This window comes from Onychomys torridus, chromosome 10, assembly GCF_903995425.1.
Source record: "Onychomys torridus chromosome 10, mOncTor1.1, whole genome shotgun sequence".
Taxonomy (NCBI): domain Eukaryota; kingdom Metazoa; phylum Chordata; class Mammalia; order Rodentia; family Cricetidae; genus Onychomys; species Onychomys torridus.
The window spans coordinates 78899337-78911415 of NC_050452.1; the positions used below are offsets into that span (position 1 = coordinate 78899337).

At 44.8% G+C, this 12079-nt stretch overlaps 1 protein-coding gene across 1 annotated transcript in view; it reads left to right on the forward strand.

Moving 5' to 3' along the window:
- Scd5 (stearoyl-CoA desaturase 5) overlaps window positions 1-12079 on the forward strand; it is a 67175-nt gene that overhangs the window by 28903 nt on the left and 26193 nt on the right. Inside the window, 1 exon segment of the mRNA XM_036200356.1 lies at window positions 1968-2173. Within this exon segment, the coding sequence (XP_036056249.1) occupies window positions 1968-2173 (206 nt within the window).

Consider the following 12079-nt stretch of genomic DNA (forward strand, 5'->3'; position numbering starts at 1 on the left):
TGTTTTAAAAAGAATGAGTGGTCTCTGGAACTGCCTCTCCCCTACATTTTGATGAATAAGGGGCGTGTCTTAGGCGTGTGAACCGAGAACTGAAGAAGTGCCATCTTGGTTCTATTACTGTTTTGACAACTAGATGAACTTGAATAAATATTGTCTACACCTTAGTTTTTGCCGCTGTGAACAGGGAGCCCCATGCTCTCCTTCCTTCCTAGGCCATGTTCAGATGGGCACTGCAATAAACCACTGCAAAAGGAAGAACCGGTTCCTCGGGCTACAGTAGTCTTGATTGACACTTAAAAGTCTTTCCTAACCCCGAATTGTATGATTTTAAATAATAAAAGTGTTTTTACTCTTCCTAAACACCATATTTTAAAATAACTGGCAAAATCTAAAAACCTCTTTAATGTTACAGTAAGCTGTAGTTTTTGCATAGCATTGACTTCCAGATAAGCTCAGTCTTTGCTCATATTCAAGCTAAGCATATACTTGGGTCATGCAGATTTATTTTTAAATGTATCTTTACTGTTTTTATTATGTATGTGTGTGTGTGTCTCTCTGTGTGTGTTTGTATGTGTATGTGTATGAGTATGTGTATGTGTGTGTACACATAAGTGCAGGCGGCAGAGGAGCGAAGAAGCTTTGAATTCCTCGGAGCTGGAGTTGGAGGTAGTTGTGAGCAACCTGATGTGGTTGCTGGGAATTGAACTCAGGTCCTCTGGAGCACCAGTAAGTGCTTTTAACCACTGAGCCATCTCTCTAGGCCCAGATTTAATTTCTCTTAGCAACATGTTGGATGAACATGGTTGAGTAGACGTCCAGCAGCATTGGGTGAGCCAATTAACTCTAAACATCTGGAGCCTCCTTTGGGCGAATAATACATTTAAAGAACAGAACAGTTCCTTAGGGCCCTTCTCATCAGCGAGACAAAGCCACGATCAATGAGATGGAAGATTCTGAATCAGAACATCACCAAGTCCTGAGTTATGGTTCAAAACCATCAGTAAGAGGATGGTTGTGCACCATTTACATTTTTTTATTTTCAGATTGACTTTCCCATCCAAACCATGACTGCCCATTCTCATTTATCTTCCAAATGTTTGAAAGTGTTGTTATATTAAAAACAACATAAGACCAACCCCCCAGACCAACAGTGGAGCTTAGAAGTCTGCAGATCTTAGCTGTGTGGCTAAGAATAAGACCTTACCCTTACAGCAGCACCCCATTCATGCTTCTGACACCTCATTCAGGGACACACATCCTCTTGCTGTCTCCCATCACAAAAGGCTCAACAGGGTGTTGCCATGGTGTTCACAGCTGCTTAGGTATCAGCGGAGTCCCCTGGTGGGCACTCTCTGTTACACCAGATCCCTCACAGCTGAGGTTGTACCCCCCCCCCCCCCACACACACTTGCTGTTACACTCAGTTGGAGCAATCTTTAAACAAAGTCACTTGGAGAAGTAGCTTGGTGGGTTCTTCGCTCTCTCATTTTCCTGTGCTCTCTTAATTGGATCTTAGGGAGGTCATCCATGCCGGGAATGGAGGGAGAAAGGTCCAGGTGGAGCGTTGACATGCCTTCCTACTTAATGGCACCTACCACTCTCCTTGCAACCAGGTTTTGTTCCTCACAGGAAGTTTCCTCAGTGTAAATTGCCCCCTGGGACTTGAGAATCTCACCAGCACTTTGTATTTCAAGTCTCTCCCTAGTTCACTGAAACACCTCGGTGTTCGGATCTTCCTCGGTGGTATATCCCAAACACAAGCTTACAAGCTGCTAAATGAGGACTTCCTTTGTTCTGGTGGAAAACTCTCCCAGACCATGTTTAGGAGTTGGATGTGAGGTGCAGGGACAATGTGAAGAGAACAGACTTGTGCAGCGAGAACAGAGTGGAGAAGTTGGAACTTTCCAGAAAGGCATCCTGCATGGCGTCACTTCACTCAGGCACTGGTTTTTTTTTCCTCTTTGCAGAACAACATCTTTGAGTGGGCCAGGGACCACTGAGCCCACCACAAGTACTCAGAGATGGATACAGATCCCCACAATGCCCGACGAGGCTGCTTCTTCTCCCATGTTGGGTGTCTGCTGGTCCTCAAGCATCCAGATGTCATTGAGAAGGGCAGGAAGCTAGATGTCATAGATCGGCTCGCTGACCCTGTGGTCCAGTTCTAGAGAAAGTAAATGAGTGATATCAAAGGGATCAGTGGAGGAGACAAGGAGTGGGGTAGTAATGACTCCCTCACAGTCCCCACAAGCTGGGCCTGATTCTCAGAATCGGTCTGTTTATTAAGTCCTGTCCATGGGCATGTTTGTTTTTAATTTCAAGTTTCACATGTAATGGGTTTCCATTAAGCCTGGTGTCTTTTCCTTGCATGACTGAGATCATGAGATTTGTTTCCCCTCTCTTCTGCCTGAGCTTCCTGCGGTGGTGGTAGTGGTGGTGGTGGCGGCGGTGGCGGCAGCGGCGGCGGCGGTGGTCTAACCTTAAATAGTGACACACTTAACTCCAACACGACTGATTCTCTCCAGGTGTCTTGCTCAGCTCTCTTGCATCCCTCTCTCTGCTCCACGGACATGTGGCACCAGAAGCTTACTGAGTACAGAAAACGAGGCCCTATATTAGGGTGCCTCAAAGCACCCACGTGCCAGCCGAGTGCATTTAGTTGACCATTTGCAAGGTGAAACTGCTTTCAGTCAGCACAGGAAGAAGGGCTGCCTATTAATAGGGTCAGCCAGAAGAAAGGAGCTGTGGGAGTCAAAGCTATGTTTTAAGTTTTCCTTGCTGTGTCTAAGAGAGCCATGAAACAAAAATGCCTCTAACCTGTATGCCCTCACCCAAGGACAGATACTTTGTAAGATGCTGGAGGCTGCTGTTCGTGTAAGCTAACAAGCCACATGTTCCCACTTCCCTTAACAAGTGTGTTTGACCCAATTGCACTGATGTGCTTGGTCAAACATGGGCAGGAGCTGCGTAGGCAGGAAGTACATCAGGATGTGTGCTTTCCCCAACTGGGTGAAGGCAGGCAGTATGTAGGCTTCTGGGTTTGCCTTTATAAGTTCCTGGTCAACATAGTTTGTGGCCATTTTCTGGAAATTCCAGATCGGACCTGGCCAGTGTCCATCATCCTAGCCAGTATTTAATTCAAGCCTGCTTCAAATTTGGCTCAGAATTGTGGCAGTGGTCTTCTCCTGGTGCAATTAACAATACACCCTTCACCTTTTAGCCAGAAGGTTGCCATGTACAGTAATCATGTTAGTCCGGGTCTGCCACATTGGCTACTCCAAAAGCATTTATAAACAGGCTTGTTGCTCCTAAAGCAATGGATTTATGTGTGAAGAGGACAGCTTTGGGGCCCCGCCATGCTCGGGGCTTTGTAATAACATGGGGAGTCAGTGGTTACTTAAGACCATCACAGAGAGGCAGCACTCAGCTGGGTACAGAATCTGTTCATGCTGAAACTGGGAACAGACGCCGTGCCTTTGTCCAACCCAAGAAGCCTTGCATGAAAGGAAATGTGTCATAGCATGTACTCATGAGCAGAGGACACTGCCCTGAGCTGGGGTCATGCTCCCAATTGCCAGTGAACAAATAAGCCACTCTGTCTCCCTTTTATCATAAAATGGGCCAACAGAATACTTGCTTTGTGAAGTAGAAGTTTGAGAAATGGTTGGTGTATAGTCAGAACATCCCCCTCGCACCCCCCACCCCAGCTACACACACACACACACACACACACCATCCCTGATGTCATTCCACAGGCAGCTGCTGGCTGGATGCTGTTTTCCTCTCTGCCTCTGTGGCTTTTCTATAAGGTCTCTGATCCTGGCAGGCAAACATACCCGATAAGGCGATCCAAAAGTGTTAGAGCAGAAAATAACAGTGTTCTCAACTAGCAAGGAAGTGATTTCCTGATTTTGAGTTTTCACCATGAAGGTAAAATATTAAAAGTCATGGAGCTAGAGATCCAGCCTTCTGGAGCACACCTACCCAGCATGCACGAGGCCACAGGTTCAATCCTGAGACTGCAAAACTGCTGAGAGAGAAAAGGGAAGAGGGAGGAGAGAGGCGGGGAGAGGAAGAGATAATTAGAGAAAAGCACAGGGGAACGGAATCACCACAGCCTTACACATAAACACAGCCACTGGTAATATTCTGGCGTCTCTGCTTTCAGGCATGTATTTGATGTATTTGGCATGATGGCAGTCACGCTGCATATGTGACTTTTTTGTCTTGCTTTTAACTTCAGATTATGTTATAGACACCACTGTCAAAGCCTGCAGGCAAATCCTTCAGTTGAGTGTGTCATAGTTTATTTAACCAACGCCGTGCTGTGGTTAGATGAGCATGTCACTTCCAATTCTGCGATATAAGTGATGTCGCTATACAATTAGTAATGCTTTGGGACAATCAGCCCTTGGATTGATATCAAGAGCCGGAATGAGAAGGCAAGGGTTCCTCTGTTTTATTAATGAGAACTGAGCTGATACAATAATAGTCTGGATTTCTTAGAACATAAAAATGGGAGACCATCTCAATTTTTCCCCTTAAAAAATGCTGGAGTCTGATCCATTATGCGCATTCTCTCAGAACATGTTCCAGATCTGTTTCTAAATGCAGACTGAAAACCAAAGACTGTTTGGCAAGTTCCTGACTAGTTCCTGGGAATGCCTCTTTCATCACCAGCCCAGTGACTACCAAAGGGGCCCAGCTATCTGAAGCCACCTGCTGGTATCATCTCTCCACAGGGCTCCATGAGCTTCTGCAGGGAACTGGTGCTGTGGGACTGCCCTAAAGATTAGCTTGTCTTCCTAGGTGTGCAGAAGGGCAGGGAGCCCACAGGGAGTGAGAGAGTTGCTGCATACAGGGCATGCTCCGAGGGAGCACAGAGGATCAGCTTCTAGCCCCAGTGCAGGGGCGAAGGGTGGAGGGTGGGGGTAATTGAATGTCTCATGGAAGGAACTGGTCCTTGAACCAAGACCTGAACAGAGGAAGTGGTCAAGAGAAGGATATGTATGTCAGAAAGGTTTTTAAGATGTCAAAAGCACCATCATAGATGATTTAAACACACACACACACACACACACACACACACACACACACACACACACACACACACTATAGCAAAAGAGGAAAGTAATAAACCCATGTGAATAGCAAGCTGGAGCTTCATGTCACTGAAACTCCGATTATTACTCAGTGTTCTTTTTCAGTCACATCTGACTGTTTGAAAGACACAAAGCCCCTTGGGCAAGCGTTCTTGTCCTCTGGTAATTATCCAGCTGACAGAACACAGAGACCCGTGGTCCCAAATAAGCCTCACAGTCATTAACTGAATGAAGAAACCATCCAAGATACACAGACTGTGCGGAAAACACAGACCTTCTCATCTTCACGAACTGGTTTTCCCAGTCGTACTTACAGGCCATGTGGACCAGACAGGTTCTGTACAGGAACTGAAGTCATTGCATGTTGGGCTTGAGCTACAGGGGAGGGTCTGGGCCTGTCACATCAGCTTTCAGTCCTTGTCACCCAGGCTGAGTGGCAGGCTTCTTGGCTGACATATCAGTGCGTACTGGGACATAGTCCAGGGCCTTTCCAGGGATGTGCCCTAGAGTTCCTTGCCTGATGAACCTGCTCCTTTCCTTCTCTCTGGGGTAACAGTTCCTGATCCACACTGGAACAGGTGGTCTCTACCTTCTTCACTGCCCTCCCAGGGTGTGAGATTTGTGGAAACGTGCAGATCCAGCTAAGAGAAGAGCCTGTCGGAGATTTTCCCGGGTGTGACTGAGACAGAGGACCCGAAGGACCCGCTTTAGTTCATTAACACAAAATTATAGTTCAGCGACAGCTAAACCTCTGCTCAACCATCTTAACAACAGCCTACCAAGGCAAAGCATGGCAGAGAGCCAGGCTTACAGGCCTTTCCTTTACAGTGCCTAGTGGAGGAAGACAGGATCCTTAAGAGTAACAACATCAGAGCTCAAGCTTTAGATCCTGGCTTCTCCTCTAAAAGGCCATTCACCAAGGCTCTAAAACAAGTTAATTAGACTATGGCATGATTTGCATCCCAATCCAGTTGGAAGTGGCAAAGTCAGGAAGCAAAGGGGAAGGGGAACACAGTGGGACTGCATTGGACCCTGGAAGGCAGGCCTCCTGTCTCAAAGGAGTGTTCTTCTCAGAGGCTGAGCAGATTACAGGGCCACCAAGGACCTTCTGGGGCTTCTATACTGTGCTGGGGTTCTTAAGGTCTTAGAATTCCCTGCTCAGGTGGCTGGAGCCCATTCCAGAGCTTACATCAGTGTCCTTCATGGCTCCATGCAGCCTGAAGGACGGCCAGGTGGTAACATGCTTACTCAAGGCTGGATAACCACACAGTGGACCGAGATGCGGGAAGAGGAGGGTGCAGGCCAGACTAGGGGCTCCACCCATCCTGAGTGCTATTTGTAGCCTGAGCACTACAAATGTTTGGGTTGGAAGTGAGTCACACATAAGGTTGAGATAGGTCTATCAGTTAGGAAGCGTTTGTTTCCCCTACAATTAAAAGCATTCTGTCAGCACATTGCTGTAGTCACGGTGCTCTGGACTTGAGGTAGGAAAGTCATGAAGGGGTAGGGCAGGGGCAGGGGCGAGGCAAGGACAGAGCAGGGGTGGGGCAGGGGCAGGGGCAGGGGCAGGGGAGGTTGATTGATGGATTCTAGAAACAGGTGTCTGAGAGGGCAGGAACAGCATAGCACCAGCTCCATGGAAAACTGGGTCCTCTTTCTTCAACTCAACAGTATTGACCATGTGACATCTACTCTCTGTGATCTCATGGTCCACGTTGTCCACTAAACTCCAACCCGATGTTGTCTGGTGTAAACAAAGAGACACACTTCTGAATTGTTTACTCAGGAGAACCACACATTCTGTCCACTTTACTCTTGTTGAAGCCATATCTGCCCTCAAAAGAAAAGGGAGACGTATTCTCTTAGCTGATATGTTGTGCCCTTGAGTAAAATGTTGATTTTGTTTCTAAGGAAGAAAGGGGGAGCAGATGTGGGGTCCACCCCCAGCAAGAGCTACTCGACTGCTCTCCTTTAAGCAGAGTGGTTGGCTACGTGTTACCCAGTCATGTGACACCATGAAGCAATTGGAATGTCATCGCAGTCTTGAGATAGCTGGGTGAGGATTAAACCAACACACTACTCCTCTTCTCTTTGCTTCTCCTCTCCATTCCCAGTTAGGGGGAGAAATTCCTTCAGCGTTCACAAGCAGATACCACCATGTACATTTCTGAAGTCATCGGGGCAGCTGCCAATCCAGACACATGGTGATGGGATCAATTAAGGAAATGAATGAGATGATGCAGAGCAGAAACTCACTTCTAACACCCCAGGAAGAGATGAGGATGTCTGATTTTACCATCCAGGACGAAGGGCAGTTGAGAGGCTTTGTTCCGAGACGTCATTTAGCTGTTGTGGTCCAGTAGCATCCTCATTTAGTCCTTTGCTTTGTCTCAGGCACCAGACAGAGAGCAACAGAAGAAAAGGAAGAGAAGATCCGAAGGCCTGCTCTGGCCTCCACATGGAGTACATAGGTGATATATCCTCAACACACACACACACACACACACACACACACACACACACACGTAGTTCTATACACCACTACCCTACCCATGTGTAGCATTCCTGTTACCAATGTTCTTCACTCTCAGAAGCCACAGCTCATATCAGGGTTCAGTCTTGGTGTCATAGTCTATGGGTTTGGTCACATGTATGATGGCAAGGGCGCCTGTTCAGAATCACACAGAATGTTACACTGCCCTGACAGCCCTGCACGTTGTCCCTCCACCTCTCAAACCCCCACAGTTCCTGAAAACATGCACCTCATGTCTCCATAGTTCAGGCTGGACCCCTCTTGGAAGCAGCCTTTCAGGTCGCCTTCTTTGAGGGAGCAATATGCATTTAGGGTTCCACCACATCTTTTCATGACTTAGCTTAACACATTTGAGCACCAAATAATGATCCGCATACTGGTTTGGATGTGCCTCAGTTTATTAATCCAGTCACTAAAGGACGTCTTGGTGGCAATTGTTCATAACATTACTGTAAACACTCACATGCAGTGTGTGTGTGTGTGTGTGTGTGTGTGTGTGTGTGTGAGTGTGTGTGTGAGTGAACATACATTTCAGACTCATTTGAGTAAATGCCAAGAAACACCATGTCTGGGTTATATATGGTTATATTTAGTTTTAGAAAAGATAGCCAAGCTGTCTTCTAAAGTGTCTGTATCATTTTGTTCTCCTACTGGCAGTGAGTGAGAGGGTCTCTCGTCCCACATCCTTGCCAGCATTCAATATCATCACCGTTCTGGATTTAGCCACTCTAGCTGATGTGGGGTGGTATTTCACTGTCACTTTATTTTGCCTTTAACCTGATGGCATATGACTTATGGCCTCTTCCCATGTGATAATTTTCCACTGGTGTTTCTTTTTTAGTGAGATATATTGTGATATTTGGCACATTTTTATTGGTCCGTAGTTTTCTGTTTTAAAGTTATTTATTTTTTATATGTTTATGGGTCTCTTGCCTGTGTGAATGCATGCATGCAGTGCCCGTGGAAGCCAGAAGAGGGCGTCAGATCCTCTAGACATGGAGTTACATGTGGGTGCTGGGGACTGGACCCAGGTTCTCTGCAAGAGCTCCATGTGCTCTTTACCTCAGAGCCATCTCTTCAGACCCCTGCTTATTTTCTTATTAAGTTTTCAGAGTTCTTTGTGTATTTTGAAAATCAGTTCTTTATCAGATGAGTCTTTTGTAACTATTTCCCCCAGCGTCTTTGGTGGAGGAGAACAGTTCCATGTCAGTGACTGCTTATCGATTCTCTCTCAGATTCTATTTGGTGTTATCACTAAAAATCATACATCAGATCCAATGTTATTTAGGTTTGTGCCTTTGCCGTTGTCAGTTTTAGAGTTTGGTGTTTTACCTTTGTGTCTGTGGCTAAGCGTGGATGTTTGAGTATGAACATGTTTAGCTGTAGTAAGACTCTGCAGAAAAGATTACATGCATGTGTTCTAGTTTATTGTGCTTGCTCCTTTGTCTTACTCATTGGCTATTTTTACTCATTTTTGCGGGTCTATTTTTGGACTACATTCTGTTCCATTAATCTGTTGGTCTGTTTCCCCAGTACAGTGCTATCTTGATGACTGTAGATAGACAGTACATCTCGGAGCCAGATGGTATTAATCCTTCACTGTGTTCTTTTCCTTAACTTTTGTGGTGGCTAGTCTGTCCTTGGTTTGCTCACACAGACGTTATAGAATCATTTTGTCTCTATGAAAGATGTTACTGGGATTTCAGTTGGAATTATAGTGACTGGATCAAACAGGAAGAGGTGATGTCTTGACGATACTGAACCACGTATCCATAAGCATGGAGCATCGTGGTGTGTGTGTGTGTGTGTGTGTGTGTGTGTATGTGTGCACAAAGCATGTTTTATAAAATTCATAGTCAGTGTTTTTACTTCTAGGAGTGCTAATGCTTCATTGGTACTGTGTTCTCACTTAAAATCCCACTTGATTATTGCTGGTATATGGAAAACCGATTGAATTTTGTACATGAACCTTGTAGTGACAACCTTGCTGTAATGTCTGCTTATAAGTTCTGGCAGGGCTGTTATTATCATTCTCTTATATTCTATACAAAGATAACTATGCCATCTATGAACAAAGATGAATTCTATCTCAATCAGTACACATTTCTTTATCTTGTCTTATTTCATTAGCTAGGACTTCCAGTATAACACCGAAAGCATGTGCTGAGAAGGGACACCCTGCCTTGCTTCTGGTCTTCGCGGGAACTTCTCCTTTTTAGGACACTGAGTAAGTAGAGTGGGCTTCCCTCTATTCCCAGATACTTTTGTCCATTCACCCCTCCCCCTTCTCTTTTGGCTTTTTCAAGACAGGGTTTCTCTGTATAGCCCTGTCTGTCCTGGAACTCATTGTGTAAACCAGACTGGCCTCGAACTCACAGAGATTTGCCTGCCTTTGCCTCCTGAGTGCTGGGATTAAAGACGTGTGCCCCCACCACCCAGCTTGTGTTTGTCTCTTAATAAGATCACGTAATTGCCTTTCTTTGACTGTTTCTGGCTTATGCAATATGATTTTCCAATATGGAATCAGGCTTGTGTGTTTAAGATGAGTCCCACTTGGTCAGAGTATATACCATTTTTAGATAATGGTGTACTCAATCTACTTATATTTTATTGAGGCTTATAGCATTTATGTTCATGAGAGATATTTTTTCCTGTAGCTGTCTTTTTGTAATATTTTTAAATGGCTTTGATATTATGGTGATAATGCCTCATAGAATAAGTTTGAAAGTATTCCCTCCATTTTTATCTCCTGAAAGATTCTGGCAAAAAGAGAGATTTACTGTAAGTTGGCAGAATTCTCTAATGAACTTTTCTTGGCCTGGTCCCTTTTGTTCTGGAAAGTTATTGTCAATTCTGCCTCTTTTAGTAGATGTAATTCCACTGGGAATGTCTGACTCTACTTTTGTGAGTTTGGGGAGATTGTGCCTTTTGTGATTGTTTTATTGTCCATGGGATCTTTAGTGCTGGCACGTCTTTGATAGTAATAATGCATGGGCTCTCTTTGGGGAGCCCATGAGGCTCATTGATTGTATTGATCTTTGTTCAAAGAACAAACTTTGGATTTTGTTAATAATCTCTATTGATTTCTAGTTTGCAATTTTATTTGGTGTTATGGGTTGGTCTCTTTTATTGCTTTTAAATACTTACTTTGATGATTTTAAAATTTGTGTGTGTGTGTGTGTGTGTGTGTGTGTGTGTGTGTGTGTGTGTACACGCAGGAGTTTGTAGAAGTCAGAGGTGTTGAAAGCCCAGGAATTGGAGTTATAGATAGGTGAAGCCACCTACTGTGGGAACCACAATAGAAAACGCTCTTAACTGCTGAGCCGTCTCTCTAGCCCCTCTGTCTGTCTGTCTGTTTGCTTGCTCTTTCAGACAGGGTCTTGCTGTACATGGGCTGGAACATATGAGCCTACTGCCTCAGCTTGTAGAATGCTGGAATTACAAGCAAACATCACCGTGTCTGGTCCCCTTTTATGGTTTGAATGTTTTATGATTATAGTGTCTTTCTTTGAATAGCAAGTCAGTTACTCTTAAAAATAAAAAACCAACACTTTATTGGTTGCCCTAAAGTTTATAATGTGTAATCCGAGTTCACTTTGAGATGATTCTATTTTGCCTCACATCTAGTGTTCCTTCTTCAATGAAGACATTTGAATTCTTCCCCTCATCCCTTATGTTACTGCTTCTACTCATTCTCGTATCCAGAAGCACACAGATCCGGTCTCCCTATATAAATAGACATGTGCAATCTACATATGTAGATAAGGATACACAGGAGATTCATTTCTGCTCTTATTACTTCAAGCATCCTGGTAGACCAACAAAGGACAAGAAATTAGGGTTTATTGTACAGTCATGACCCTTCTTTGGTACTTTCCCTTTCTTTTTGCAGATTGAGTTTCTGAGCTATATGTTTGGCTCGTTTCCGTGTTTTGTGAAAAGCAGACGCGGGCAGCAGACCCCATCAGTTTTCTATGTCCGAGAATGTTTTCATTTATTCTCCATTTCAGGGAGAGCTTCATTTAATGTTTTGTGCTTTTAAAGCTCTCAGTCCTTCAGCCTACTGTCTTCTTGCTTGCTCAATGACATTTTTTATACTTGCTCCCGTAGAGGTAAAGGTGTTTTTATTGTTCCCTTCCGGATGATTTTAGTATTTTTTCTGTATCTTTGGTTTCTTTTGTCATACTACATATAAGATTATTTATTTCTGTCTGCCCATCTCCCCCCACCCCACCACCAATTATCCTGCTTTGTGTTCTCTGAGCTCCCTGGAAATTCTGTCATTATTGCTTCTGCTATCTCTCTTCCCTCTCTCTTCCCTTCTGCTGCTCTGCTGCCCCCAACAGCTGGTTATATCTTGTACAGTTGATTCGTGGCTCTTGAAGACTCCCCAGCTATGTCTACTAACACTAAAAGCCCATCAAAGATCTTCATTTTAGCTGTC